At 37.4% G+C, this 27943-nt stretch overlaps 1 protein-coding gene across 1 annotated transcript; it reads right to left on the bottom strand.

Moving 5' to 3' along the window:
* Positions 1-115: 115 nt before the first annotated feature.
* LOC117326416 (phosphatidylinositol-glycan-specific phospholipase D-like) lies at positions 116-25683 on the bottom strand. The gene is given in 26 exon segments (XM_033883164.1): positions 116-985; positions 1127-2135; positions 2965-3042; positions 3853-3959; positions 4875-4974; positions 5241-5583; positions 6379-6461; positions 6696-6754; positions 7216-7283; positions 7488-7672; positions 7904-7981; positions 11192-11305; positions 12919-13010; positions 14133-14245; positions 14760-14920; positions 17885-18080; positions 18478-18617; positions 20530-20557; positions 21022-21129; positions 21795-21857; positions 22025-22077; positions 22545-22655; positions 23392-23489; positions 23972-24050; positions 24567-24625; positions 25587-25683. Coding segments are annotated over 25 exon segments (2742 nt in total). The 3' UTR covers positions 116-985; positions 1127-2006.
* Positions 25684-27943: the final 2260 nt, after the last annotated feature.

Genomic DNA, 27943 nt, shown 5'->3' with positions numbered 1-27943 from the left:
AGTCTCTCACTCCCTCATACAGTACTAATTATATAACATCATGCCAGTCTCTCACTCCCCCATACAGTACTAATTATATAACCTCATACCAGTCTCTCACTCCCCCATACAGTACTAATAATATAACATCATGCCAGTCTCTCACTCCCCCATACAGTACTAATTATATAACATCATACCAGTCTCTCACTCCCTCATACAGTACTAATTATATAACATCATACCAGTCTCTCACTCCCCCATACAGTACTAATAATATAACATCATGCCAGACTTTCACTCCCCTCATACAGTACTAATTATATAACATCATGCCAGTCTCTCACTCCCTCATACAGTACTAATTATATAACATCATGCCAGTCTTTCACTTCCCTCATACAGTACTAATTATATAACATCATACCAGTCTCTCACTCCCCCATACAGTACTAATAATATAACATCATGCCAGTCTCTCACTCCCTCATACAGTACTAATTATATAACATCATGCCAGTCTCTCACTCCCCCATACAGTACTAATTATATAACATCATGCCAGTCTCTCACTCCCTCATACAGTACTAATTATATAACATCATGCCAGTCTCTCACTCCCTCATACAGTACTAATTATATAACATCATACCAGTCTCTCACTCCCCCATACAGTACTAATTATATAACATCATGCCAGTCTCTCACTCCCTCATACAGTACTAATTATATAACATCATGCCAGTCTCTCACTCCCCCATACAGTACTAATTATATAACATCATGCCAGTCTCTCACTCCCCTCATACAGTACTAATTATATAACATCATGCCAGTCTCTCACTCCCTCATGCAGTACTAATTATATAACATCATGCCAGACTTTCACTCCCCCATACAGTACTAATAATATAACATCATGCCAGACTTTCACTCCCTCATACAGTACTAATTATATAACATCATGCCAGTCTCTCACTCCCCCATACAGTACTAATTATATAACCTCATACCAGTCTCTCACTCCCTCATACAGTACTACAATTGTAATTATATAAACTCATGCCAGACTTTCACTCCCCCATACAGTACTAATAATATAACATCATGCCAGTCTCTCACTCCCTCATACAGTAAATTATATAACCTCATACCAGTCTCTCACTCCCTCATACAGTACTAATTATATAACATCATACCAGTCTCTCACTCGCCAATACAGTACTAATTATATAACATCATGCCAGTCTCTCACTCCCCCATACAGTACTAATTATATAACATCATGCCAGTCTCTCACTCCCTCATACAGTACTAATTATATAACATCATGCCAGTCTCTCACTCCCTCATACAGTACTAATTATATAACAGCATGCCAGTCTCTCACTCCCCATACAGTACTAATTATATAACATCATACCAGTCTCTCACTCCCTCATACAGTACTAATTATATAACCTCATGCCAGTCTCTCACTCCCCCATACAGTACTAATTATATAACCTCATGCCAGTCTCTCACTCCCCCATACAGTACTAATTATATAACCTCATGCCAGTCTCTCACTCCCCCATACAGTACTAATTATATAACCTCATACCAGTCTCTCACTCCCTCATACAGTACTAATTATATAACATCATACCAGTCTCTCACTCCCTCATACAGTACTAATTATATAACATCATACCAGTCTCTCACTCCCCCATACAGTACTAATTATATAACACCATGCCAGTCTCTCACTCCCTCATACAGTACTAATTATATAACACCATGCCAGTCTCTCACTCCCTCACACAATAACTCCTCTGACGGGCTCACCTACCATTCCACATGGGTTTCCCCCAGGTGTTCTGGCTTCCTCACACAATTGTTGTAAAAAAATATAGTCTATACATTAAATTCTCTTATATCATACACCTGTTCAACATACTGAATTAAAAATAATGGTTTCTGTAGACTTATCAACAATTTACAAATGAACCTAATATCACAAATATATAAAATGACTTTCAATTTCATCAACTTAGTCCCTGATCTGCCACATCATCATATGACTTTGTTGTGTTGATCCTGTACACATAGACAGTGGGACACGACTTGTTGTCAAATAGTGTATCACCAAACAATACAGGGGTCACCATGTTGTTCTGTAAACAGAAAACAATACAGAGGTCAGGGGTCACCATGTTGTTCTGTAAACAGAAAACAATACAAGGGTCAGCATGTTGTTCTGTAAACAGATAACAACAGAGGTCAGGGGTCACCATGTTCTGTAAACAGAAAACAATACAGGAGTCACCATGTTGTTCTGTAAACAAAAAAGAATACAAGGGGTCAGGGGTCATCATGTTACTCTGTAAACAGAAAACAATACAGGGGTCAGGGGTCACCTTGCTGTCCTGTAAATAAAACAAGCTCTACAGTAGGATACAACAATATCGTGACACACCTTCTAATTGTTAACTTAATGGTTTGATGTTTTAAAAAACTATCCTCAATTAGCTACAGAAAAATATATATGTACTCATAGAAATATATTTACATTCTGTATGCTGGAAAACACTATTAAAATATCCATTCATAAATACATAACAACATCAACCTGATCACTGTGGGGACTGAAGGTATAGTGTATTAATACACAACAGACATTGTGGAACCAAAATGTCACTCAGAAAAACTACATATCGTGATTATAAACCCTAGTTGAAAACTGAGAGGAGTTTTTGTACCAGGATAAAGAAAATTCATGCCTGATCGACTGGTGGGCAATGCCATACCATAGTACAGTCAACAAATTTTAATTGGCATATAAAAAAAACTATCAGCATCACAAAATGAATGGCATTATAAATAATGATGCATTTCCTGATCTGTGCTTATATAATATGTGTACATCAGTATTTGATGACTTTTTATCGTAAACTTGATAACATTTCCCTTCCATGTACCATTCATTATTCCGTAAACACATACCAGATTCTTTGCCTTTAAAATAGCAGCACTATAGCCCAGTTTTACTTTGTATCCATCAGCTTCGGCTGTATAATTGGCCTGAAATTTGAATAATTTTCTTTGAGTCACGGTCATAATTATGCTGTCTTCTATGATATTAGGTTCTCATTATGTACTGTCTTAATACATGTAGGGCCTCAGTGGTTGTAAAATCACAAACCTTGACAAAAATAAAACATTTTACATGTAGATATACATAATTCCTGTGGTGTGACATCGTCGTAGAACACAGAGGAGTTTTCTTCACTGTGACATCAGATCCGAGGCAAACTAGAGGCCTAGGGTTCTTAACCATCAATGACTTCTGATGTGTACACTGATAAATGATGTTTTGTTTTAAAATCAACATTAAACACACCTCACCCCTGTGACCTAGAAAGTAGACCAAGGTCATGCATTCATTCAAACAAATTTGGTAGCTTTTCATTTTATCCCAGCATGCTACTGGTCCAATATCATGACCCTGGGCCTGTTTGTTATTGAGAAGATGTAATTCAAAAATTTTAAGTAATTTGACCCCTGTGACCTTGAAAGAAGGTCAAGGTAATTCATTTGAACAAAATTGGTAGCTCTCCATCCAACATGCTACTGGCTTAATATCATGGCCCATGGGCCTCTGAAGTCGAAAATGTAAATTGTTTACAGCACAACGGACGACACCACACAACAGGCAATCACAATAGATCACTCGAGACTTTGTCTCAGATGACCTAAAAATTCTTCATGATTAATCCCGAATTGGTCTACTTAAAACAGGAGTGCTAGGTGACCTCCCCTGATAGACAGCCTTTTCCAGGATTATAAGATGATTGTATGGCTTTATTATAATAGAACATCTTTGTCACTTACCACTGTCTGAGGGCAGGGCTGGAACAGACCACACTTGGATGAGTAGGTGGCATTTCCTTTCGGAAAGTATTTACCTCCATAGAAAACATACAGCTTACCATCATAATCTGATGAAGAGATAATAATCTTGAGGTTATCTTAATACTATTTCAATAAACATCTGACTTTGTAAGTTACATGTATCACAGTTAACACTATAAACAAATTGGGAAACTCAGGTCAGTATTGGCAACTCTCATGTAAAGGCGTCTCACAAAATTGTGACTGTCTGGAATTTCAACCCGATGTAATAATTTGATATCAAATATGTTGATAAAAAGTAGAAGTGTTTCAACATTGAGTTGTGAAAATGACTTCATTCTTGAACCTGAATTGACCTGCATCATTGATGGAAGACAAGTATTGATATGGACAAAACAATTCTTCAAAAGGCATACAGGGTATTGCTAAAGCAATACATATCCCCTATCAGTTCTTGCTAAAAATAGTTACAGTGGCCTTGACTCAGCATCTCTGCAACTTAAACTTGTACTTGATATTATTATGGTCCTATCATTGTGAAAAGTGTGATCAAAACCATTAGGGAATGAAGCTGCTAGAGCGCTGACAAACTTAGGTGTAACATATTTACGTATGTCCGAACGTAAGGGACCAGTAAGGGACTAATAAAACATATATTGCTCTGGCCATCGCTAAAGTGTTTGACCAAACACCTAGCTCTTTCTACATCCTTGACAAGTTGATGAGAAAGGGACAGTAATTCAGCTATAATGGGTAAACTCCCAGTATAATCATAGAAAGTTAAATCTGAGACGGATGATTACTTTCCTTTGTAAAAATTGTCTCAATAATCAAACTGTTTCAAACTCCAAACTATATGGGTGGAAACATGTTCAGAGACTGACAGCTACAAATCAACACTGTACCAAATTCATGTCAAAATCACACATAAGCATGAAATTAAAGATCAACCATCAATATTGTTGTGTTGGGTATTTGAGAGGAGATTAATATTTACCAACCTTCAGAGAACCAGCGTGGTACAATGTCTGTCGCATCATAATTGCGTCGAGGTGCCCCAATCATCAGATCATCTATACCATCAGCATTTACATCTTCAAACTGTACAGAAAATAACAGTCACAGGTATCAACAAGTCACATTGGAAGTCCATCAATAAATTAAATGTTACCATTTGAAATCCCCCCCCCCCCCCCCTCCTTGTTTTCCATTTATTTTTTGAAGGGGTACTGGGTCGGGTTAAGACATGAATTAGGATTAATATTATTCAATAGTTTGATATATCATGAAGCTGAATCTTTGAAAACAAATGTGTGCATGATATTTTTTGTGTGTATGTCTTTATGGTAACCTTGCAACAGCATTACCTTGACAAAAATGCCGAATCTGCCAAACTGCCTATCGCCCTGGAAGGTGGCGAGGAGTTGGACATTGTTGTTTGTGATGTTGTAAACAAACACTGCCCCTGCTTGGTGAATTTTTATGGGCACAGTCAAATATGTGCCAGGGGCGTCACGCCCCACCACACCTACAGCCAGGATCAGCGACTTGTTGTCGTAGGGGAAACCGATATCAGCACTATATCCAGCCAAGTCAAACTGCTGCTCTCCATGTAGAGTGAGGCTAGAAATGTTGTAGGTCATTCCAAGGTTATAGATGTTCAGGGCCCCGACAGTCTGGAGGTCGGACGAGGTCAGCTGGCAGTCAGGTCTGAAACATAAAGTCATTGTAAAAATATAAAAAAAAGTGTACTCTATATCTTAATGTACTAATAAAATTAACAAACCAATTCTGACTCAGTCATGAAGTATGATATAGACAGCAATACAATGGAATATACTGAATAAAACAAGAGGCCATGTGGGCCTGCAATGCTCACCTGCTCTACAGCTGACTTTTGCTAGTTGCTTTAGGTCAATGATGTGGACCCATATTTTTTAAGCCCTTAACCCAAGTAAGTTAGTTAAAAATTGTGACCTAAAAGTAAGTAGGTCAATGTCATTCATATTGACAAACTCAGTAATCTTCATTGACATTCAGCCAGAAATTTTAATTTAGGTCACAGAATTTTGCTCGGGTATTAATTATCTCTACATACATGTAACTGATACCTTACAGCCGGTTATTTTCATGTGCATGATATTTTCATCATTTCATGGGCCATTGATGTGGTCAGGAAAATTTGATAATAAGACTAGGTAAACAAACAACAAAAATAAACATGTTTAACACTTTGTCATTCAACGCTGGGAGCAGTATTCATGAAATGTGGATAATCTCTTATAGCCAGATTGCGTTTAATTGAGTTTTTTTATGTGAAAATTGCGAAAATTTTGACCCGTAAAAATACTGGTAGCTGGCTGTACTGTAATAATTTTACAAGTAAGTCAAATAAGATAGCAGTATTATGTTAAACCCCATTGTCAAACATTGTATCTTACTAACGCAGTGACATCCCTCACCATTCAGAGTTATTACTTTCATGTTTATATAAAAGTCTCAAACCTGCTACACTTCCGGTAGTAAGGCTGCCCCACCATTACCAGTCCACTATGTACTCGGATGTTGTGTCCAAACCAGCTGTACGCCTGTAAACAGTTCATATAATTAACTACACTCCAGCTCCTACATATGACTAATCTTAAAGGGTCAATAAAACAATATACATGTACTTACCAAACATCTATGGTATCATAAAACCACGCTGTCATGTTTAACTGAAATTTTGTCTCATAAAGTTAGCAAATAACATACCAATTTATTAATCAACCTATCAATTAAGACGTTACAGATAAAACCTATACATGTAGCTGGACACATACCTGTTTATTCTGCAGGTTCCATTTTGCAATCAACGATTCAAATGTTATCACCATATGCCCTGAAAGAAAGAACAATTATCTACTAGTATTTATCCTATAATAAAATTGTTATATTAAAGCTTGACTAGAGGACGTGCTACTGATCTAAGTGAGCTTGACTTAGAGGGCTCAATACTGAGCTGAGTAAGCTTGACTGGAGGGCTCAATACTGACCTCAGTAAGCTTGACTTGAGGGCTCAAAACTGACCTGAGTAAGCTTGACTTAGAGGGCTTAATACTGACCTGAGTAAGCTTGACTTGAGGGCTCAATACTGACCTGAGTTAGTTTGAGTAGAGGACTCAATACTGACCTGAGTAAGCTTGACTTGAGGGCTCAATACTGACCTGAGTAAGCTGGACTAGAGGGCTCAATACTGACCTGAGTAAGCTTGACTAGAGGGCTCAATACTGACCTGGGTAAGCTTGACTTGAGGGCTCAATACTGACCTGAGTAAGCTTGACTAGAGGGCTCGATACTGACCTGAGTAAGCATGACTAGAGGGCTCAATACTGACCTGAGTAAGCCTGAGTAGACTACTCAGTACTGACCTGAGTAAGTTTGAGTAGAGGGTTCAATACTGACCTGAGTAAGCTTGACTAGAGTACTCAATACTGACCTGAGTAAGCTTGAGTAGAGGGTTCAATACTGACCTGAGTAAGTTTGACTAGAGTACTCAGTACTGACCTGAGTAAGATTGACTAGAGTACTCAATACTGACCTGAGTAAGCTTGAATAGAGGGATCAATACTGACCTGAGTAAGCTTGACTAGAGGGCTCAATACTGACCTGTGTAAGCTTGACTTGAGGGAAGTGCTGACACAATCCCACTCTGATTTGCCACCAACTGATAGTATGGTGTCCCCAACAGTAGGTCATGGTGGCCGTCCTTGTTAATGTCACCCGTTGTCATGGTAAACCCAAGGTTACAGTACTGACTCTATATTAACAAATAAACAAATTATCAACAAACCACCCCTATTATGATATTTCTAACACACCATTGGTTATCTTTACATTAAAAGATCCCTCTACAATACCAAGTCAGAATACAGATTTTCTGGAGACTCATTTTAAGGTTTATTAAACAGTTCACTTTGAAACTTGTCAATCCTTATTGTCTCTAATATATTTGATTAAACAATACAATAGAGATCAGATGATATCCTACCTGACACGTGATTGTTATATTCGGCTGGTACAGGGTGGCATTGGTTCTCAGTTTACCATAGTAGATAAACACTGCACCCTGTAATTACATCAGAAAAGTAGATATACACGGCCCCCTGTAATTACATAGAAATATATACAACAATTGGTGTTATAGATCACAACCTGGAACCATTCATACTACCACACATATTGTTATCCTTTACATAGATTGTATCCAGTCTTGACACTCAAGAAGAGTAGCAATAACAAGTATTTCAAGATGTACCAGATTTGGCAGGGTCCAATTTAATATAAGACTCTAAAGGCCATGTCACACTCTTCCAGACAGGCCTTGTGTGCTACTTGCTGTGGGATATGATGACTCCAAACTGTGATGGCAGTATGTCTCAGGGATCTCAGAGGCACATTGGTCAAGTTACCATAGGACACAGGGCTACAGGACCGGAGGGTCACTACTTGGAGTCCTAGCACTGAATGAGTCTGTGGTATGGCAGTACAATAAATGTTGTGTGTAAGCTGTTAGCCTCAAAAGAAGCGCCCCTGAGGGTTGAGAAAGACATTGGCCGGTTGCTAAAGGCCCAATAACCACATATAGTAATTTGTGAACCACTATGGATGGTTATGTTGCTGTGATATGGCAGTATATAAAACTCCAAACTATTTTAATTATACTATTATCTCTTGTTCCAGGTAAGTCATGCAGTTTTGCCTACAGAGGTCTACACAGAGCACCAGCAGAAGAGCTGTAGCAATCTCAAGTCACAGGCAGTTAACCCAAATCAGGTTTGTCGTGGACCTGTGGCCATGTAGCACCAGCGTATGTTGGCTGCGGAAATCCTGTGGGCATGAAGCAGGCATTTTGCTTGGAAGGAATTGGGTTGGTACTGTTAACCTGCATGTGGCCTGTCAAAGTATACAAGTAGAGGCAAGTTGAGGACAGGGGAATTCCTTTAGTTGTCATTGTGGTTTTGAAGAGAGAGGACCTCTATACAAGATGACCAATATGGGACACATTCAGTATCAATAGGGCATTGTATAGCCATAACTGATCCTAATAAAGGCAAAAGTGCAGCTGTATCACATCAGAAGACAGAGAGACAGCTGTATTACATCAGAAGACAGAGGGACAGCTGTATTACATCAGAAGACAGAGGGACAGCTGTATTACATCAGAAGACAGAGGGACAGCTATATCGCATCAGAAGACAGAGGGACAGCTGTATTACATCAGAAGACAGAGGGACAGCTGTATTTTATCAGAAGACAGAGGGACAGCTGTATTACATCAGAAGACAGAAGGAGAGCTGTATTACATCAGAAGACAGAGGGACAGCTGTATTACATCAGAAGACAGAAGGACAGCTGTATTACATCAGAAGACAGAGGGACAGCTGTATTACATCAGAAGACAGAGGGACAGCTGTATTACATCAGAAGACAGAGGGACAGCTGTATTACATCAGAAGACAGAGGGACAGCTGTATTACATCAGAAGACAGAGAGACAGCTGTATTGCATCAGAAGACAGAAGGACAGCTGTATTACATCAGAAGACAGAGGGACAGCTGTATTACATCAGAAGACAGCGGAACAGCTGTATTACATCAGAAGACAGAGGGACAGCTGTATTACATCAGAAGACAGGAGGACAGCTGTATTACATCAGAAGACAGAGGGACAGCTGTATTACATCAGAAGACAGAGGGACAGCTGTATCATATTAGAAGAGAGAGGGACAGCTGTATTTCATCAGAAGACAGAGGGACAGCTGTATTACATCAGAAGGCAGAGGGACAGCTGTATCGCATCAGAAGACAGAGGGACAGCTGTATTACATTAGAAGACAGAAGGACAGCTGTATCGCATCAGAAGACAGAAGGACAGCTGTATTGCATCAGAAGACAGAGGGACAGCTGTATTACATCAGAAGACAGAGGACAGCTGTATTACATCAGAAGACAGAGGAACAGCTGTATTACATCAGAAGACAGAGGGACAGCTGTATTACATCAGAAGACAGAGAGACAGCTGTATTACATCAGAAGACAGAGGGACAGCTGTATTACATCAGAAGACAGGAGGACAGCTGTATTACATCAGAAGACAGAGGGACAGCTGTATCATATTAGAAGAGAGAGGGACAGCTGTATTTCATCAGAAGACAGGGACAGCTGTATTACATCAGAAGGCAGAGGGACAGCTGTATTGTATCAGAAGACAGAGGGACAGCTGTATCATATCAGAAGACAGAGGGACAGCTGTATTACATCAGAAGACAGAGAGACAGCTGAATTGCATGAGAAGACAGAAGGAATGGAGAAGGAGGACCAGAAGATGGTTGACCTGTCGTGAAAACTATTTATATGCCCTTGTGCCTTGCAGGCAACTCCAAAACAGTTTGCATGCATCCGGAGCTAACACAGACATGTCCGGAAGCTATCTCGCATTAACATCTACATGCCACGTCACATGGAGCATGTGCAAGTACCACACAGGTAGCACACATCTAATAGTCAAGGTCCATGTGAAACTTGCCCAAATCTTGGCCTGCCAACAGAAATTATATGGCATGCTGCATAATCCCTACATGCATCAAGCCCGTGTATCCTGCTTGGAATGATGTGACAAGGCCTTGAGGACCATATACAGAAGTGATAAAAGAACTTCAACTTGATGGCCAAACACTAAACCAGCAGTCGTACATTATAGTATACAACAACTCAAGTCTTATATGTTACAGAATACAACAACTGAAGTCTTACATTGTAGTACACAACAACTGAAGTCTTACATTGTAGTATACAACAACTGAAGTCTTACATTGTAGTACACAACAACTGAAGTCTTACATTGTAGTATACAACAACTCAAGTCTTACATTATAGTACACAACAACTCAAGTCTTACATTGTAGTACACAACAACTCAAGTCTTACATTGTAGTACACAACAACTCAAGTCTTACATTGTAGTACACAACAACTCAAGTCTTACATTGTAGTACACAACAACTGAAGTCTTATATTGTAGTACACAACAACTGAAGTCTTATATTGTAGTACACAACAACTGAAGTCTTATATTGTAGTATACAACTACTGAAGTCTTATATTGTAGTACACAACAACTGAAGTCTTATATTGTAGTATACAACAACTGAAGTCTTATATTGTAGTACACAACAACTGAAGTCTTATATTGTAGTATACAACTACTGAAGTCTTATATTGTAGTACACAACAACTGAAGTCTTATATATTACAGAATACAACAACTCAAGTCTTACATTGTAGTCAAGTTGTCCATGGTTCCTGAAGGCTGGAGCTCCTACAGCTACATCTAGGTTTCCATCCTGGTTAATATCCAAAACGGCCACAGACGTACCAAATAGGGACTGGGCCTGGAAATATACAACAGGTGTCACCGAGCATCAGGTGTCCATTACAGATATGGATGTACCAAACTGGAATTAGTGTGGACATATACAACAGGTGTCATGGAACATCAGGTGTCCATTACACAGGTATGGATGTACCAAACTGGAATAAGTGTGTAAATATACAACAGGTGTCACAGAACATCAGGTGTCCATTACAGATATGGATGTACCAAACTGGAATTAGTGTGGAAATATACGACAGGTGTCACAGAACATCAGGTGTCCAATACACAGGTATGGATGTACCAAACTGGAATAAGTGTGGACATATACAACAGGTGTCACAGAACATCAGGTGTCCATTACAGATATGGATGTACCAAACTGGAATTAGTGTGGAAATATACGACAGGTGTCACAGAACATCAGGTGTCCAATACACAGGTATAAATGTAGATGACTCTAGGGACTGTTGTACTTCAGTTACCTGTAGAGGACCCTGGGGACTGTTGTATATAAGTTACCTGTATAGTACCCTGGGGACTGTTGTATATTAGTTACCTGTAGAGGACCCTGGGGGACTGTTGTATATTAGTTACCTGTAGAGGACCCTGGGGGACTGTTGTATATTAGTTACCTGTAGAGGACCCTGGGGACTGTTGTATATTAGTTACCTGTAGAGGACCCTGGGGACTGTTGTATATTAGTTACCTGTAGAGGACCCTGGGGGACTGTTGTATATTATTTACCTGTAGAGGACCCTGGGGACTGTTGTATATTAGTTACCTGTGGAGTACCCTGGGGACTGTTGTATATTAGTTACCTGTAGAGGACCCTGGGGACTGTTATATATTAGTTACCTGTAGAGGACCCTGGGGTCTGTTATATATTGGTTACCTGTGGAGGACCCTGGGGACTGTTGTATATAAGTTACCTGTAGAGGACCCTGGGGACTGTTGTATATTAGTTACCTGTAGAGGACCCTGGGGACTGTTGTATATTAATTACCTATGGAGTACCCTGGGGACTGTTGTATATTAGTTACATGTACAGGACCCTGGGGACTGTTGTATATTAGTTACCTGTAGAGGGCCCTGGGGACTGTTGTATATTAGTTACCTGTAGAGGACCCTTGGGACTGTTGTATATTAATTACCTATGCAGTACCCTGGGGACTGTTGTATATTAGTTACATGTGGAGTATCCTGGGTACTGTTGTATATTAGTTACATGTAAAGGACCCTGGGGACTGTTGTATGTTAGTTACCTGTAGAGGACCCTGGGGACTGTTGTATATTAGTTACCTGGGGAGGACCCTGGGGACTGTTGTATATTAGTTACCTATGGAGTATCCTGGGTACTGTTGTATATTAGTTACATGTAGAGGACCCTGGGGACTGTTGTATATTAGTTACCTGGGGAGGACCCTGGGGACTGTTGTATATTAGTTACCTGTAGAGGACCCTGGGGACTGTTGTATATCAGTTACCTGTAGAGGACCCTGGGGACTGTTGTATATTAGTTACCTGTAGAGGACCCTGGGGACTGTTGTATATCAGTTACCTGTAGAGTACCCTGGGGACTTTTGTATATTAGTTACCTGTAGAGATCATTGTATAATTGGAACTAGTTACCTCTGAAGGGCCATGTAGAGTACAATTGGCTTGTTCATTCATATTAAGTTCATAAAATGCCCCTTGAGCAACAGGTATACCATCATCTGAACCTGGCAAAAGAAAACATCATAAACATTCTGTGATAATTGATAAATAATTAACATTCTGTGATAAATCAATGATAAAGCTACGGTCACTATCAAAATGAACTTGACTCTTCACCTCAAGGTCATCACACATCACTATCTGACCTTGATACCCTACAAGTTCTGAGGGGAATAGTTCATCAAATAATATACAGTAATGTTTTCAGCATTTGGTGCCGAAATTATTGTTCTAAATTATAATCTGTACTAACAACATTGTTTGTATACTTTCCCCAATAGCATGTACAAATGTATTGTGAACTTGAAAATGCACTAAAATGTACAAATGTATTGTGGGGGTATCAATTATTTACCATTGTGTTGATCTATTATAACTTGAAAATGCACTAAAATATAAATATGCTTAATGTACATTCTCAGTAACCTGATTATTTCCTCCCCAAAACCAGATTTTTCTTCTTTGCCAATTTAGAATTACAAAATCTAGCTGGCCTTGACGTTTATCTCAATGATCTTGACTTCTTGTTTCCAACATGGACCAACTTTACTTAAATAATGTCATAACTTTTCCAGTTAGGAGATACTCAATATGACCTTGAACTTTGGGCAGTTGACTTCCTGTTCAATCCCTAACAGCTTGATAACAACTTGATAATATGTAATGTCTCAGTAAACATGTTCACTATTATGATAAAATCAATAAACCTTCCACCAAAATCATAACCTGCAAATTCATGGGTTCAAAAAGCTAAATTCAATACATTACAAGAATTTACAAATCACCTATAAGGTACTTGAAAGCACATATATATGTAAAATTAAACTACCTATATAGGTGTCATAGATAGTGATTATATAAAAGTTCAAAGCCTGGTCAGGGCACAAGTCATGAAATTGTATTCCATTGTTATTTGTGTTATTATGTTGCATTTATGATAATTATATATATAAATACAAAGTATCATATGAACTATGCGTTGTTAATCTGAATGTTAATGATTTTAATTTCTTGTCATAATTGTACTGAGTTGAATATATAATGGTACACGAGTAATGTCAGAGCATGGAAGAGGTATAATTCACAAACACCTGTTTGGTATATAGTGTACATTAGTTATAACTTACCATATAAAATATAAACCCTGCCCTGGTCAGGACTACCTCCTCCCCCATATCCTGGGGCTCCCACCACCAAGTCATCGTTATCGTCTCCGTTAAGGTCACCAACAGCAAGTGACCTACATTAAATACCATAAACAATGGATTTCAATCTTCAGAAATCTGATTTACCTAGCCGTATAAGAAATCCTGCAAATCTATTTTTCATGAATATAACCATGTTACATTTTTAATGAAAATGCCAAATCCTAAGCTCATATACAAATTTGTATTTTGTTTCAATATCAATAAAATAAACTAGAAATGCTAAGTTAGCTATATAGAATGCTGAGAGTTGAGGGCCCATTACCATTGGAGAGTGTAGGACCCAAATACATAGATAACAGAGGTGTATAGACAAAAACAGTCGTAACTGAACAAAATGGAATTCATCCGTTGAAAATGACATACAAGCATTATTATCTAGCAAAGTTTGAGAAAGACAGTAACTGTTATATATTAAGTTGAAAAATAAGGGCAATTCTATCAAAAATACATGAAATTCAAAAGTGATTTATCTAACAACTTTCATATATCACTTTGGTAGAAGTTATAACACATCACCATTCTAATATCAAGTGCCCAATGGTTTACCAGCCAAACTTGGAAAATCTCTCGGATACATAGTAGATCCCCATCATATTCGGACTGTCTCTTGGTAGCTCCGCTTCCTTCTTTTTAAGTAATTTCATCTTTTCCTCCCTGATCCTCTTTCTCTTTGCCAGTAGTGTGTCTCGCTTCTTTTCTAATAAAGACTGGTAAAGATATTTGTTTGTAATTGTAGGGTACCATAACAGGAACTATTAAACTCAAGGAAATGTGATAGTAAAGATACTGCTGCATTATCAAGTAGTGAAATAAACATCTGACTCTGCAGGAAATGTGAGCAGGAACGTTTATAGTCACTTTCTTATTCCACAGTCACTCTGCGGCAATGAAAGCGATACTAATTACAACTTATACAGAATATTTTTACTGCATAACTACAGCAAGTCTATATATGACATTACTATCAATTTTTGCCAAATATACTCTATCTATGAAATGCATAGGTGACCTTAACCTTAATAAAAACTCACCAGACTTTGAATTTTGGATAGTTTGGTTGCAATATATGGAGGATGTGGTGAACAGAACAATGTCACCTGTGTGGGCTGGAGAGGATGTGGTGATCAGGAGCAGAACAATGTTCATGCTCAGCCGCCTTGATATCATTTCTATCTACTTTAAGTATTTCTGTACATATTTATATACTCTAGTCTTGTAGCTTGGTTTGATATGTATCCCCTGTAAGTTTGCCCTAATCTTGTAGCTTGGTTTGATAAGTATCCCCACTAAGTTTACCCTAATCTTGTAGCCTGGTTTGATAAGTATCCCCTGTAAGTTTACCCTAATCTTGTAGCCTTGTTTGATAAGTATCCCCCTGTAAGTTTACCCTAATCTTGTAGCCTGGTTTGATAAGTATCCCCTGTAAGTTTACCCTAATCTTGTAGCCTGGTTTGATAAGTATCCCCCTGTAAGTTTACCCTAATCTTGTAGCCAGGTTTGATAAGTATCCCCAGTAAGTTTACCCTAATCTTGTAGCCTGGTTTGATAAGTATCCCCCTGTAAGTTTACCCTAATCTTGTAGCCTGGTTTGATAAGTATCCCCCACTAAGTTTACCCTAATCTTGTAGCCTGGTTTGATAAGTATCCCCCTGTAAGTTTACCCTAATCTTGTAGCCTGGTTTGATAACTATCCCCCTGTAAGTTTACCCTAATCTTGTAGCCTGGTTTGATAAGTATCCCCCTGTAAGTTTACCCTAATCTTGTAGCCTGGTTTGATGATGATCCCCCTGTAAGTTTACCCTAATCTTGTAGCCTGGTTTGATAAGTATCCCCCTGTAAGTTTACCCTAATCTTGTAGCCTGGTTTGATGATGATCCCCCTGTAAGTTTACCCTAATCTTGTAGCCTGGTTTGATAAGTATCCCCCTGTAAGTTTACCCTAATCTTGTAGCCTGGTTTGATAAGTACCCCCTGTAAGTTTACCCTAATCTTGTAGCCTGGTTTGATAACTATCCCCCTGTAAGTTTACCCTAATCTTGTAGCCTGGTTTGATAACTATCCCCCTGTAAGTTTACCCTAATCTTGTAGCCTGGTTTGATAAGTATCCCCTGTAAGTTTACCCTAATCTTGTAGCCTGGTTTGATAAGTATCCCCCTGTAAGTTTACCCTAATCTTGTAGCCTGGTTTGATAAGTATCCCCTGTAAGTTTACCCTAATCTTGTAGCCTGGTTTGATAAGTATCCCCTGTAAGTTTACCCTAATCTTGTAGCCTGGTTTGATAAGTATCCCCACTAAGTTTACCCTAATCTTGTAGCCTGGTTTGATAACTATCCCCCACTAAGTTTACCCTAATCTTGTAGCCTGGTTTGATAAGTATCCCCCTGTAAGTTTACCCTAATCTTGTAGCCTGGTTTGATAACTATCCCCCACTAAGTTTACCCTAATCTTGTAGCCTGGTTTGATAAGTATCCCCCTGTAAGTTTACCCTAATCTTGTAGCCTGGTTTGATAAGTATCCCCACTAAGTTTACCCTAATCTTGTAGCCTGGTTTGATAACTATCTCCCACTAAGTTTACCCTAATCTTGTAGCCTGGTTTGATAAGTATCCCCACTAAGTTTACCCTAATCTTGTAGCCTGGTTTGATATGTATCCCCTGTAAGTTTACCCTAATCTTGTAGCCTGGTTTGATAAGTATCCCCCTGTAAGTTTACTCTAATCTTGTAGCCTGGTTTGATAAGTACCCCCTGTAAGTTTACCCTAATCTTGTAGCCTGGTTTGATAAGTACCCCCTTTAAGTTTACCCTAATCTTGTAGCCTGGTTTGATAAGTATCCCCTGTAAGTTTACCCTAATCTTGTAGCCTGGTTTGATAAGTATCTCCCTGTAAGTTTACCCTAATCTTGTAGCCTGGTTTGATAAGTATCTCCCTGTAAGTTTACCCTAATCTTGTAGCCTGGTTTGATAACTATCCCCTACTAAGTTTACCCTAATCTTGTAGCCTGGTTTGATAAGTATCCCCTGTAAGTTTACCCTAATCTTGTAGCCTGGTTTGATAACTATCCCCCTGTAAGTTTACCCTAATCTTGTAGCCTGGTTTGATAAGTATCCCCCTGTAAGTTTACCCTAATCTTGTAGCCTGGTTTGATAAGTATCCCCCTGTAAGTTTACCCTAATCTTGTAGCCTGGTTTGATAACTATCTCCCACTAAGTTTACCCTAATCTTGTAGCCTGGTTTGATAAGTATTCCCCTGTAAGTTTACCCTAATCTTGTAGTCTGGTTTGATGATGATCCCCCTGTAAGTTTACCCTAATCTTGTAGCCTGGTTTGATAACTATCCCTCTGTAAGTTTACCCTAATCTTGTAGCCTGGTTTGATAAGTATCCCCCTGTAAGTTTACCCTAATCTTGTAGCCTGGTTTGATAAGTATTCCCCTGTAAGTTTACCCTAATCTTGTAGCCTGGTTTGATAAGTATCCCCTGTAAGTTTACCCTAATCTTGTAGCCTGGTTTGATAAGTATCCCCCTGTAAGTTTACCCTAATCTTGTAGCCTGGTTTGATAAGTATCCCCTGTAAGTTTACCCTAATCTTGTAGCCTGGTTTGATATGTATCCCCCTGTAAGTTTACCCTAATCTTGTAGTCTGGTTTGATGATGATCCCCCAGTAAGTTTACCCTAATCTTGTAGCCTGGTTTGATAAGTATCCCCCTGTAGGCCTTCTCCACAACAAGGTCATCCTGTGTTAGACCAAGTAGGTCAGGCTGGCGAAAGAACCCATTCCTCTCCTTGTTGGTGGAAAGTCTAGAAAATTCCTGCGTTGATGTAGCTGTACAGTTAATGTAGAGTGGATTGTGGGGGACCATACACGAGCTGAAAAGAGTTAGAAAATACAAGGGATTAATCTAGAATTTAGAAAATTATTTCAAATTATTTCACAGAAAATACTAACCATCGCAATTTTGAAATTTTCAAGTAACTATTACCTAGAAAGAATTTCAAGGTACACTTTCCAGGAATGTGAAGGAACACTTTCAAGGAATGTGAAAGAACACTTTCCAAGAATATGAAGGAAAACTTTCCAAGAATGTGAAGGATCACTTTCCAGGAATGTGAAGGAACACTTTCCAAGAATGTGAATGAACACTTTCCAAGAATGTGAATGAACACTTTCCAAGAATGTGCAGGAACACTTTCCAAGAAGGTGCAGTACGTTTCCTAAGAACTTGAAAACAAACTAAACTAGACTGCTCTACAGGATCATACATACCTGGTGCCATTCTCCAACATGTGGATGGTGCGGTTCCAAAGTCGAGCTGACCAACCTGCCATGTCAGCAATCCCACCCAGGAAGTAGTCGCGGTACTGATCCACTAGAAACGGGCTAGTATTGGCCACTGCAGCATAGGCCTACAGGAGAAAACAGTACATATCAAACCAGGTGTTCAACGGACAAAGTACATAGAGAATGTCCAGAAGATGCCCAGAGAATTCCAGAAGATGCCCTGAGAATTCCCAGAGAATGCCCAGAGAATGTCCAGAGAATGTCCTGAGAATCCCCAGAGAATGCCCAGAGAATGTCCTGAGAATTCCCAGAGAATGCCCAGAGAATGTCCAGAGAATGTCCAGAGAATGTCCTGAGAATTCCCAGAGAATGCCCAGAGAATGTCCAGAGAATGTCCTGAGAATTCCCAGAGAATGTCCAGAGAATGTCCTGAGAATCCCCAGAGAATGCCCAGAAAATAACATTCTGGTCTGCAACTCAATATAAGTAATGTTAAGATGACATTACTTTTCAAACATCTATGCAGCATTAATTGATCATTCTATATGAAAAAAAATCATCAAGTTTATATGAATATGTATTGGTCTATCACAACCATGCAGTCCTGGATTTATGTGTTAGTGACTACATTGTGTCAACTACAGGCAAGACGGCCATATCTCGGTGTACAGATTTACAATGTTGTCGAACTGACTTGCCAATTTGAATGAAATTGTGTTTACATTTACACTTCAATGTACGTTTACTTTTGTCTGGTGAAGCTGACAAGTGTATCAACCGAAATGTCATATATGAAATCCTATACTGGTTTTGATATACAACATAGGCCCACAGGATTTTATCTTCATCTGAGTTCTGAAAAATTTTAATCAGTTTGCTTCATTTTGGCCCTGCCCACCAGTTCCTAGGGGTCAGTCAGGGCTAATATGTGTATACCATCAAACTGCTATTCTATAATGATAATTCTTAACAAGTTTGAATTATTTCCAATGGAAATCCAATAAATGATGCTCAAACATGTGAGATTCCATATGAACTTTAGCAAACTTTACCCCCTCTTCAGGGAGGACTGCAAGACCAAAAGGTTATGAAATTCACGGCTTTGGTATAGCAGCCTAAGATCATTCATAAACAGTACAATGACCAATTCTTCAATGTACTGTATCTGGGTCCTGAGAAGAAATTTTCGAAATTCCAGTTAATTTGACCCTTTTTGCCCTGTCCTCAGGCCCCTGGTGGTGGGGGATGTATATAATTATAACATGCAATTTTGGTTGACCTTTGGCCATGGAAGGTTTCTACATAATTTCATTGAAATTGGTTCAGGGGTTTCTAAGAGAAATACAAAAATGTTAATTGTACTTTGTATCAGTTGACCTTGAATTGTTTTCTCCTGTGAGTTAAATATGATAATATGATGTAACAGCATTGTAGAAAAATAATAAGCATAGTGATTACAATAAACCTTGGTTTAAACTATAGTCTTACAGATAGGATCAAACTTTATACAATAAATATTTCAATGATAAAATTGACCACTGTAAATTTCAGCGAATGAATTCAGAAAGAGCATCGTATTTATCCAGCAATATACATCCATGCCTGTTAAAAAGCCCACCCATGTCTATTAAAATTCAGTAATAATGAATGCAATTGTTATATCATGAATGCGATTATTATATCATGAACGCAATTGTTATATCATGAATGCGATTGTTATATCATGAATGCGATTGTTATATCATGAATGTGATTGTTATATCATGAATGCAATTGTTATATCATGAATGCGATTGTTATATCATGAACGCGATTGTTATATCATGAATACGATTGTTATATCATGAATGTGATTGTTATATCATGAATGCGATTGTTATATCATGAATATGATTGTTATATCATGAATGCGATTGTTATATCATGAATGCGATTGTTATATCAATGTCTAGTAATAAGCCCATTCTCTACTCTTTTTCAAACTAAAAATGTGCCCCTGGGGTTACAAGATAAATATGGTATGTGTAGCATACTTACATCTGAGCCTCCAGCGATCTCGGCATACCTGTAATTATAGTAAAGGTACAGGACAATCTTAAGATCATCTGTTCATGTTTTAATGTCTGAACACCTAATGTACAGTATATATAACTGGTAACTATATTTAATCTTCATTTTTAATCCTTGATATAGATATGAATTTACAGTAGATTCTTCATTGTTAATCATTTCAAAAGTCAAATCAATCAAGAAAGAACAACTTCCAACATCTTGCTTTGGGGTATCAGTTTGTCAAAAAATTTCTATATTATAGGCATACTTTTTGATGCTTATAATTCTAAATTTGTACAACCCCTAATTTCAAAGAAGCTACAACAATTATTAGTATTGTGAATGGCATTCATTCTTTACACTTAAACAGAGAACATATTTTAACTGATGCTTAGATTTGGAAGATCACAAAGTGAAGTATAATGTACATTAAATTTGAAGAGGATATTAGTAACAGTATAAAGTTGGAATACTTACCCGCCCACAAGGAGTAGGGTAGAACAGTTGTCTATGACAGGACTTGTGATCCTGGTCGTACCGTAAAATTCCTGGTAAATCATAGTCAGGTCATCTACAGGTACATACCTGTCACAAAACACTTAGATCAAAATACCTGTCACAAAACACTTAGATCAAAAAACCTGTCACAAAACACTTAGATCAATATACCTGTCACAAAACACTCAGATCACTATACAAGACACTCTGATCAAAATACTCGTTACAAAACATTTAGATTCAAATATTTGTCAGAAAACACTCAGAATAAATATTTAATACACATATGAGAAACATTGGGTCTCCTTATAGTAGCTGGTGGCTACCTCATTGAATACAATATTAATTCTGTTCATTTGGCTAAAAATGAAAAAAAAATTGAAAAGCCAGTGTCATTCGTAGGCAGGGCCTCATTGTAGCAGCTGGTGGCTACATCACTGAAGAAAATGTGAGAGGCCTGATAAATGTTACGCAGAACAATTGGGGTAGTTAGTGTCACAAGCATGTCAGCACAGGACAGTTAAATAGACACACAAATCAGCATAAGTTAAGACTGTTTTGGTAAATACAATTAACTGATCATACTGTACTATATACATGTACATGTATGTACTTAGCGACCCTAACTTTTTCCTGTAATGAATTAATTGATTTTTCTTTGATTTAATATCAATTATTAACGCTGTGGAAGATTTTAAATTTGATGTTATGTATGTACCTGTTAAAATCATTACACACAGATTGTGACTCACCATTCCTTGAGGGGGTCCATAAACAATGTAACATCCATATCGTACAGATTCATGACACTCCACCTGGAAATAAACAATTTTCTTAAAAACAAATACCAGTATTTACCATTTAAGTTCCATTATAAGATTAAAGATATTCTGAATAAATAGGTCCATTCAACACAATGAATCTCTTTCCTTCAATGTATATGTCCCCATCTGCTAGTATCTATCTTCCTCAACACTGATACTTACCAAAATCTGCAGCTGAATGAGCATTACTATAGGATCCATGGAAGTTTTCCTACAGAAAAGAAATTTATATACAAATTTATTCTCATATAATCATCTGACACGGCAGCCATCTTCATATCATTCCCCGACAGGGCAGCCATCTTAAATTGTCGATAAGATTGAAAAGAGCCAACATTTACTCAGGACAAGCATTATTAAGAGCATTTGTAAGAATGTTGTCATCCTATGCTTCTGAATCAGTGATTCTTAAATAGTCAAAATGCAAGGATTATACTAGCTGATAGAAAAATTTCTTCTTAAAAAATATGAATGCAACTTTATAAACAATAACTGTGATGTACATTTGTTTTTTAATGAGATTTGCAGTGAGAAACCTTTAAAATTTAATTCCTTAATTCTCAGCTGCAGCTAGGTGTATTGCTAACTAAAAGTTTTAAGGGGAGATAACTGTAACTCAAATCCCATATATTATGAGTATGGTATAATGTGTCTAAGCTTTTGAGTAAACCTACTTACCATACCCATTGTGGTAATAAAGCCTTGGTCCACACCCAGACTGTGCCACACAACATCAGCCACTTGGTGGGACACAACCCCAAACATAAATGCCACTAGTTTCTCTGTGGCCTGTAACATAAACAAGGTACATGTAATTGTCAGTTTTAAATCAGTAAGGGGCTATAACTCTACATAACTGTCAGTCGCCATATGATCTACAGCCACTACTGAGTGAGTAATTAGCATCTAACAAAATCAGGGCGAACTAGTAGGTATAGGTAAGTACACTTTGGATCAAAACCATTTTTTTGTGTTTCAATATAGATTAAAACCTGATTTTGTTGTGCTTCAATATAGATTAAAACCCAATTTTATTGTGTTTTTAATCAATATTAAAACCTTATTTTGTTGTGTTTCAGCATTACTTGTGCTTTAAATTGTATTCATTTGGCAAGGAAGACTATGCTCATTTTAAGTCCTGCTACTGTAATAACAGTATTTCCACCAAATAATTATATTCCCAAATTTAATGGAAGATTTGAATGCCATTAAATCTAGTACAGTAAAGGTTTAACTATATAGGGTTGAGGATAGTGACACCTACCATGTCCAAAGGTTGAGGTTAGTGACACCTACCGTGTCCCAGGGTTGAGGTTACCGTGATACCTACCGTGTCCCAGGGTTGAGGATAGTGACACCTACCATGTCCCAGGGTTGAGGATAGTGATACCTACCGTGTCCCAGGGTTGAGGTTACCGTGATACCTACCGTGTCCCAGGGTTGAGGATAGTGACACCTACCATGTCCCAGGGTTTGAGGATAGTGATACCTACCGTGTCCCAGGGTTGAGGTTAGTGATACCTACCGTGTCCCAGGGTTGAGGATAGTGATTCCTGATATAGTTGATTGTGGCGTTAAGGAAACCAGACCAGTGAGTGTCCTCAGAAACATTGTGGTAATTCCCTATAACAAAGTATTTCATTTTTGAAGATTTCATCAATTTAAAACTGTTGCTCTGATTACAATGCTGCAATAGATATAGCAAAAACGGATGATTTAGAAAGAGTATGGTTTGGAAAGCTTCACCAATAACTGGATTGAGTAATGACACTACATCGAATTACAGAGTATTAGAGTTTTAGAACAAAAACTGTCAACATTACATTTTCTTATTTTCTATTTTGTGTAACTAGGCTGGTATGGTAAATAGATCACGCAATGCTTTTCAGTAAGCAAGCTATACTATTTACACTCCATACAACAAAAGAAATATTATGCAATGTAACTTAGCATATTTGTTGTTACATAAAAGTACAGTGTATCTATATCTTTAATATAAAATCTATTTTCATGATGTGCATCATTTTTCCAAAGAAAAATATAAAGCAGCATGATATTATAATGATATAATAAAAGAAATACAAATTATATGTATATTTGTATACCTTTATCACAAAGCGAGCTGTAGAAAGCATCGGGGTAGGGACTCCCAGCCATAAAAGCATCATGATGTTTGGCTATTATCTGAAGTGGGACAAATGTTCATAATCTACTATTGTTAAAATAACACAAACTAAACTGTTCGAAGTGGCTATCAGTTGATTTTAAAAATTCCCTGTTTTTAACTTGCAAATCCTGATGGGCCGAAAGGCCTAAGGTAATAAAAGAATTGAAATTGAATTGAAATCAATCAGCATTTAGATATAGGAACTTTTTCCCTGACAGTATATCTATTCAGATATATATTGTCATATAAGTCATTAACACATATAGCTTAATTAAATTTCTGAACCTGGCACAATTAACGCATTAACTTTTGGCTATCAGCAGGTGCTTATTACATAACGATGAAATATGATTTATCAGCATAATTGCTGAACTGCAAATTACACATGTATAAATGGTTGAGTTTATTATCAGGTACAGGCTTATTTTTGGATAACTGTGCATGTTGTAAGGAAACAATAATTATAAATACATAGATACAACTGATTGTATGATTTATATATATGTTATATTATAGGTGAAGATAATACAAACCTTTTGGTAATCAACACCTGCTGGACTTATGTTTCCAAAGTTTGCCTTTGCTCTTTCAGCTGTTTAACAGATTGTTTTCATTATTAAATGTTTAGATAAAAATCAAAACACAATAGTAAGCAACAAGAGTACAAACAAAATATTCATATGATATATATATTGGACATACATATATTGTTGTTTTCTGTTGATTGAATGATCAGTAATTTTCTAAATCATGTTTTACAAGGGCCTGTACCTTTTCCGTTGAGAAAATACAGTTGCATTTTTTTGCTAACTGGGTAAATATTATCAACAGATCTTTTTTTATGTTTAATTTAACTTTGACCAATTGACTTGGAAAATATCAACATGGAATTTGGAAAATAGTACATATATTGGACATACAATATGTACACAAAAAGATCACTGATAAGGCTTTAGGAAGAAATCTCTGGCATTAACATGAAATATAGTTTGCCAAATAATTATCTATAAGGTCTTGACTCCTACAGGTAGTCCTAGTATTTTTGACATACATGTAGTTCTGTCAGAGTTAATATATCAATCTCCAATTGTTATTTCTACATAACTTATATATTGTTTTCCTGTATACTACATATTAACTTTAGCTGTAGTGGAAAACCATTAGACACTTACAATCATGTTTTCTTTGTCCTTTGACTACTTAGTCAAAAGTTTAAAATCCTTTCTGCTACAGCAGAAACCTTTGGAGATGTACAAAACAAATGTACAGGTAGTACAGGTAGTGAGCTTATTTCCTACTGTAAGTTTTAACATTAATTATCACCACATTAATTACTCATAAGTTCATTAAGGCATGTCAGAATGTACTCCTATACATACATGGGATCTTATTCCACCTGATTACATTGGTGGATATTACAACAAGTTTCATGTCGTGTAAACCTCTAATATTATTGGAGTAGTCAAAATGAGGTCGACAAGAAATATTATGCCCCCAGGAAAATTTAATCTCGTTAACAATTCAAACTATATGAAAAAAAAAATTACACTTACAAATGACGATGTGTGTTGTTATGCCGCAGCCAGTCACGCCCAACAGAAATGACAGATATATAAATACCAGAGAAGAAACACGACAGTGCGCCACCATTTTGTCCATAATTTGATCACGTGACAGTCATGTGAATAATTATGTTACACTAAACTATTACTCTTTATGTAGCCATGTGTTTTGTCTTCTCGATTTGTAAAGCACCAGAAAAAAAGTTTGATTTGATATATATACTTATGTTGATCCAATTTAAGATGCAACCCTTCATAGAAAGCTTATAACAGAGTTTGAAATACACAATTGATACAAATAGATAGGCGATTTGTAGGTCAACTACGGTTACCTCTATCGAAGTGAATATTGGAATAATGAAATAAAGAAATAGATTCCTCATTTCCTTTAAATCCAAACTACACATAATGTGTATTTAAAAATTCAACAAATCTTATATTAATTGATGAAAATGGGAGGATGCTAACCTGATTTTGTTATGCGACGTACGCTACCGTTTTTTCTATAGCAAATCTTTTGGATTTTTACCCATTTCATTAGGATATCTCCTTTTTTTTAGGTACAAAAAACATTATATTCCCCCAGACATGTAAAACATTGGAGGGCTGCCAAGGTTGGAGCCTTGGGGTCAGCCCTCAATATAAATCATGTCCCCACACAGGGGGGCTCTCACTCACCGCACTCGACGCACAAATACCACGCACCCAAACTCTAAACATTCTGTCAAATACATTAGTCATTTACACTAGAAAATAACAATAATAAATATGATACACGTTTTATTTTTGTCAATAACAAAACAGTTCATAAACAATTTTCACTTCATATATACACACCCACACCATCATCATACACCCACACTCACATCCATCCATCCACCCACCCACCCACCCATCCATCCATCCATCCAGTCAGTCAGTCAGTGGACCCGCGATAATCAGGACCGCCGATAGTCCGGAAAACTCACAGTCCGGAATGCACGAGGAGAAAAAAAATGCGTAGTCATAGCGACCGCTGCCAGGTCATAGCCCCGGGTGTTTACCTGTGTTACGATGTGTAGCTTTTGTTTTTATAACGGTACATTGCTTTTTCTCTACCACCAAAATGGTACGGAATTTATGCACAAACATACAGTACGTGATACGATAATTAATCAATCTCAAATACATGTAATAAATTTATGATCGATAATTAACATCATTAACACTTGTATTGGGTAAACACGGATATCGGCTTTGTAACACCGTTACGTGAAACGACGACTCATTGAAAGATGCATGCTGTTAATTACATACACATTTACGTATTAAGCAGTGATCACAAGAACTGTGTTGATTACACACAAATTAGTCAATAGTCGTCTGATACTTAACTAAGCGTCACATTGTTAAGTTAATACGGGTTTAATAATTATCGGACATCTTCGGTAGTTCTCGCTGGTGTCGCTTACTTTTAAATAGATAGCTTGGGGTTTCTGGTACGTAAAATCATAAAAAAACATGGACTGACGGTAAGTTGTAAAATCTGGGTATTTTATTTAAGGTATTTAACGTTTGTAATTTCTACTTGTTTGTGAACCTCCGGGACGTGACACATGTGTGTTGTTTGTAGGTCACATATGCCCGCTATAAATAAAACAACTTTCACTTTACATGTTCTTTTAAAAACATAGTTTATTTTTTACTTTCTACAAAACAAAACAAGAATCATATCAGAAACATAAGTATATTTATTGTTAAAAAGTCTGACAATTAGACGTGTTTATGAAACGTCCCGGATTGTATATAATCAAGGGAGATAACTCTTACGCGACATTTTTTTTGACCTGGTACACGAAATTCGGCAAACCGGAAAACTCGTAATCCGGACGGTTTGGACTGGGAACGAAGGTGTTCGGATTATCGAGGGTCCACTGTACATCCCTAGTGTCACTCAGCTAGGTGGTAGGATTACAGTACTTATACTATATACATGTAGCTATAAGCCATACATAAACTGGCTCATAGAGGATTACCGTAATTATACTTTAAAAGCTATAAATTAAACTATACATAAATTGGCTCATAGAGGATTACACTAACTATAATATATAGCTATAAACTATACATAGACTGGCTCGTAGAGGTTTACAGTAAATATACTATAAACGATACTTTTAAACGGTAAAAAATATGTGACTAATACCTTAACTGGCTCAGAGAAGATTAAAGTAACGATACTATTGTTTTACACTGTAAATGCAACTACGGTTACCTCTATCTAAGTGCATTGGAAAAATGAAATAAAGAAATACATTCATCAATTCCTTTAAATCCAAACTACATATAGATCTAATGTGTATTTAAAA

This window comes from Pecten maximus, chromosome 4 (assembly GCF_902652985.1).
Source record: "Pecten maximus chromosome 4, xPecMax1.1, whole genome shotgun sequence".
Lineage (NCBI taxonomy): Eukaryota > Metazoa > Mollusca > Bivalvia > Pectinida > Pectinidae > Pecten > Pecten maximus.
The sequence above is the reverse complement of the archived record's forward strand: the minus strand, read 5'-3'. Positions and strand labels throughout refer to the sequence as shown.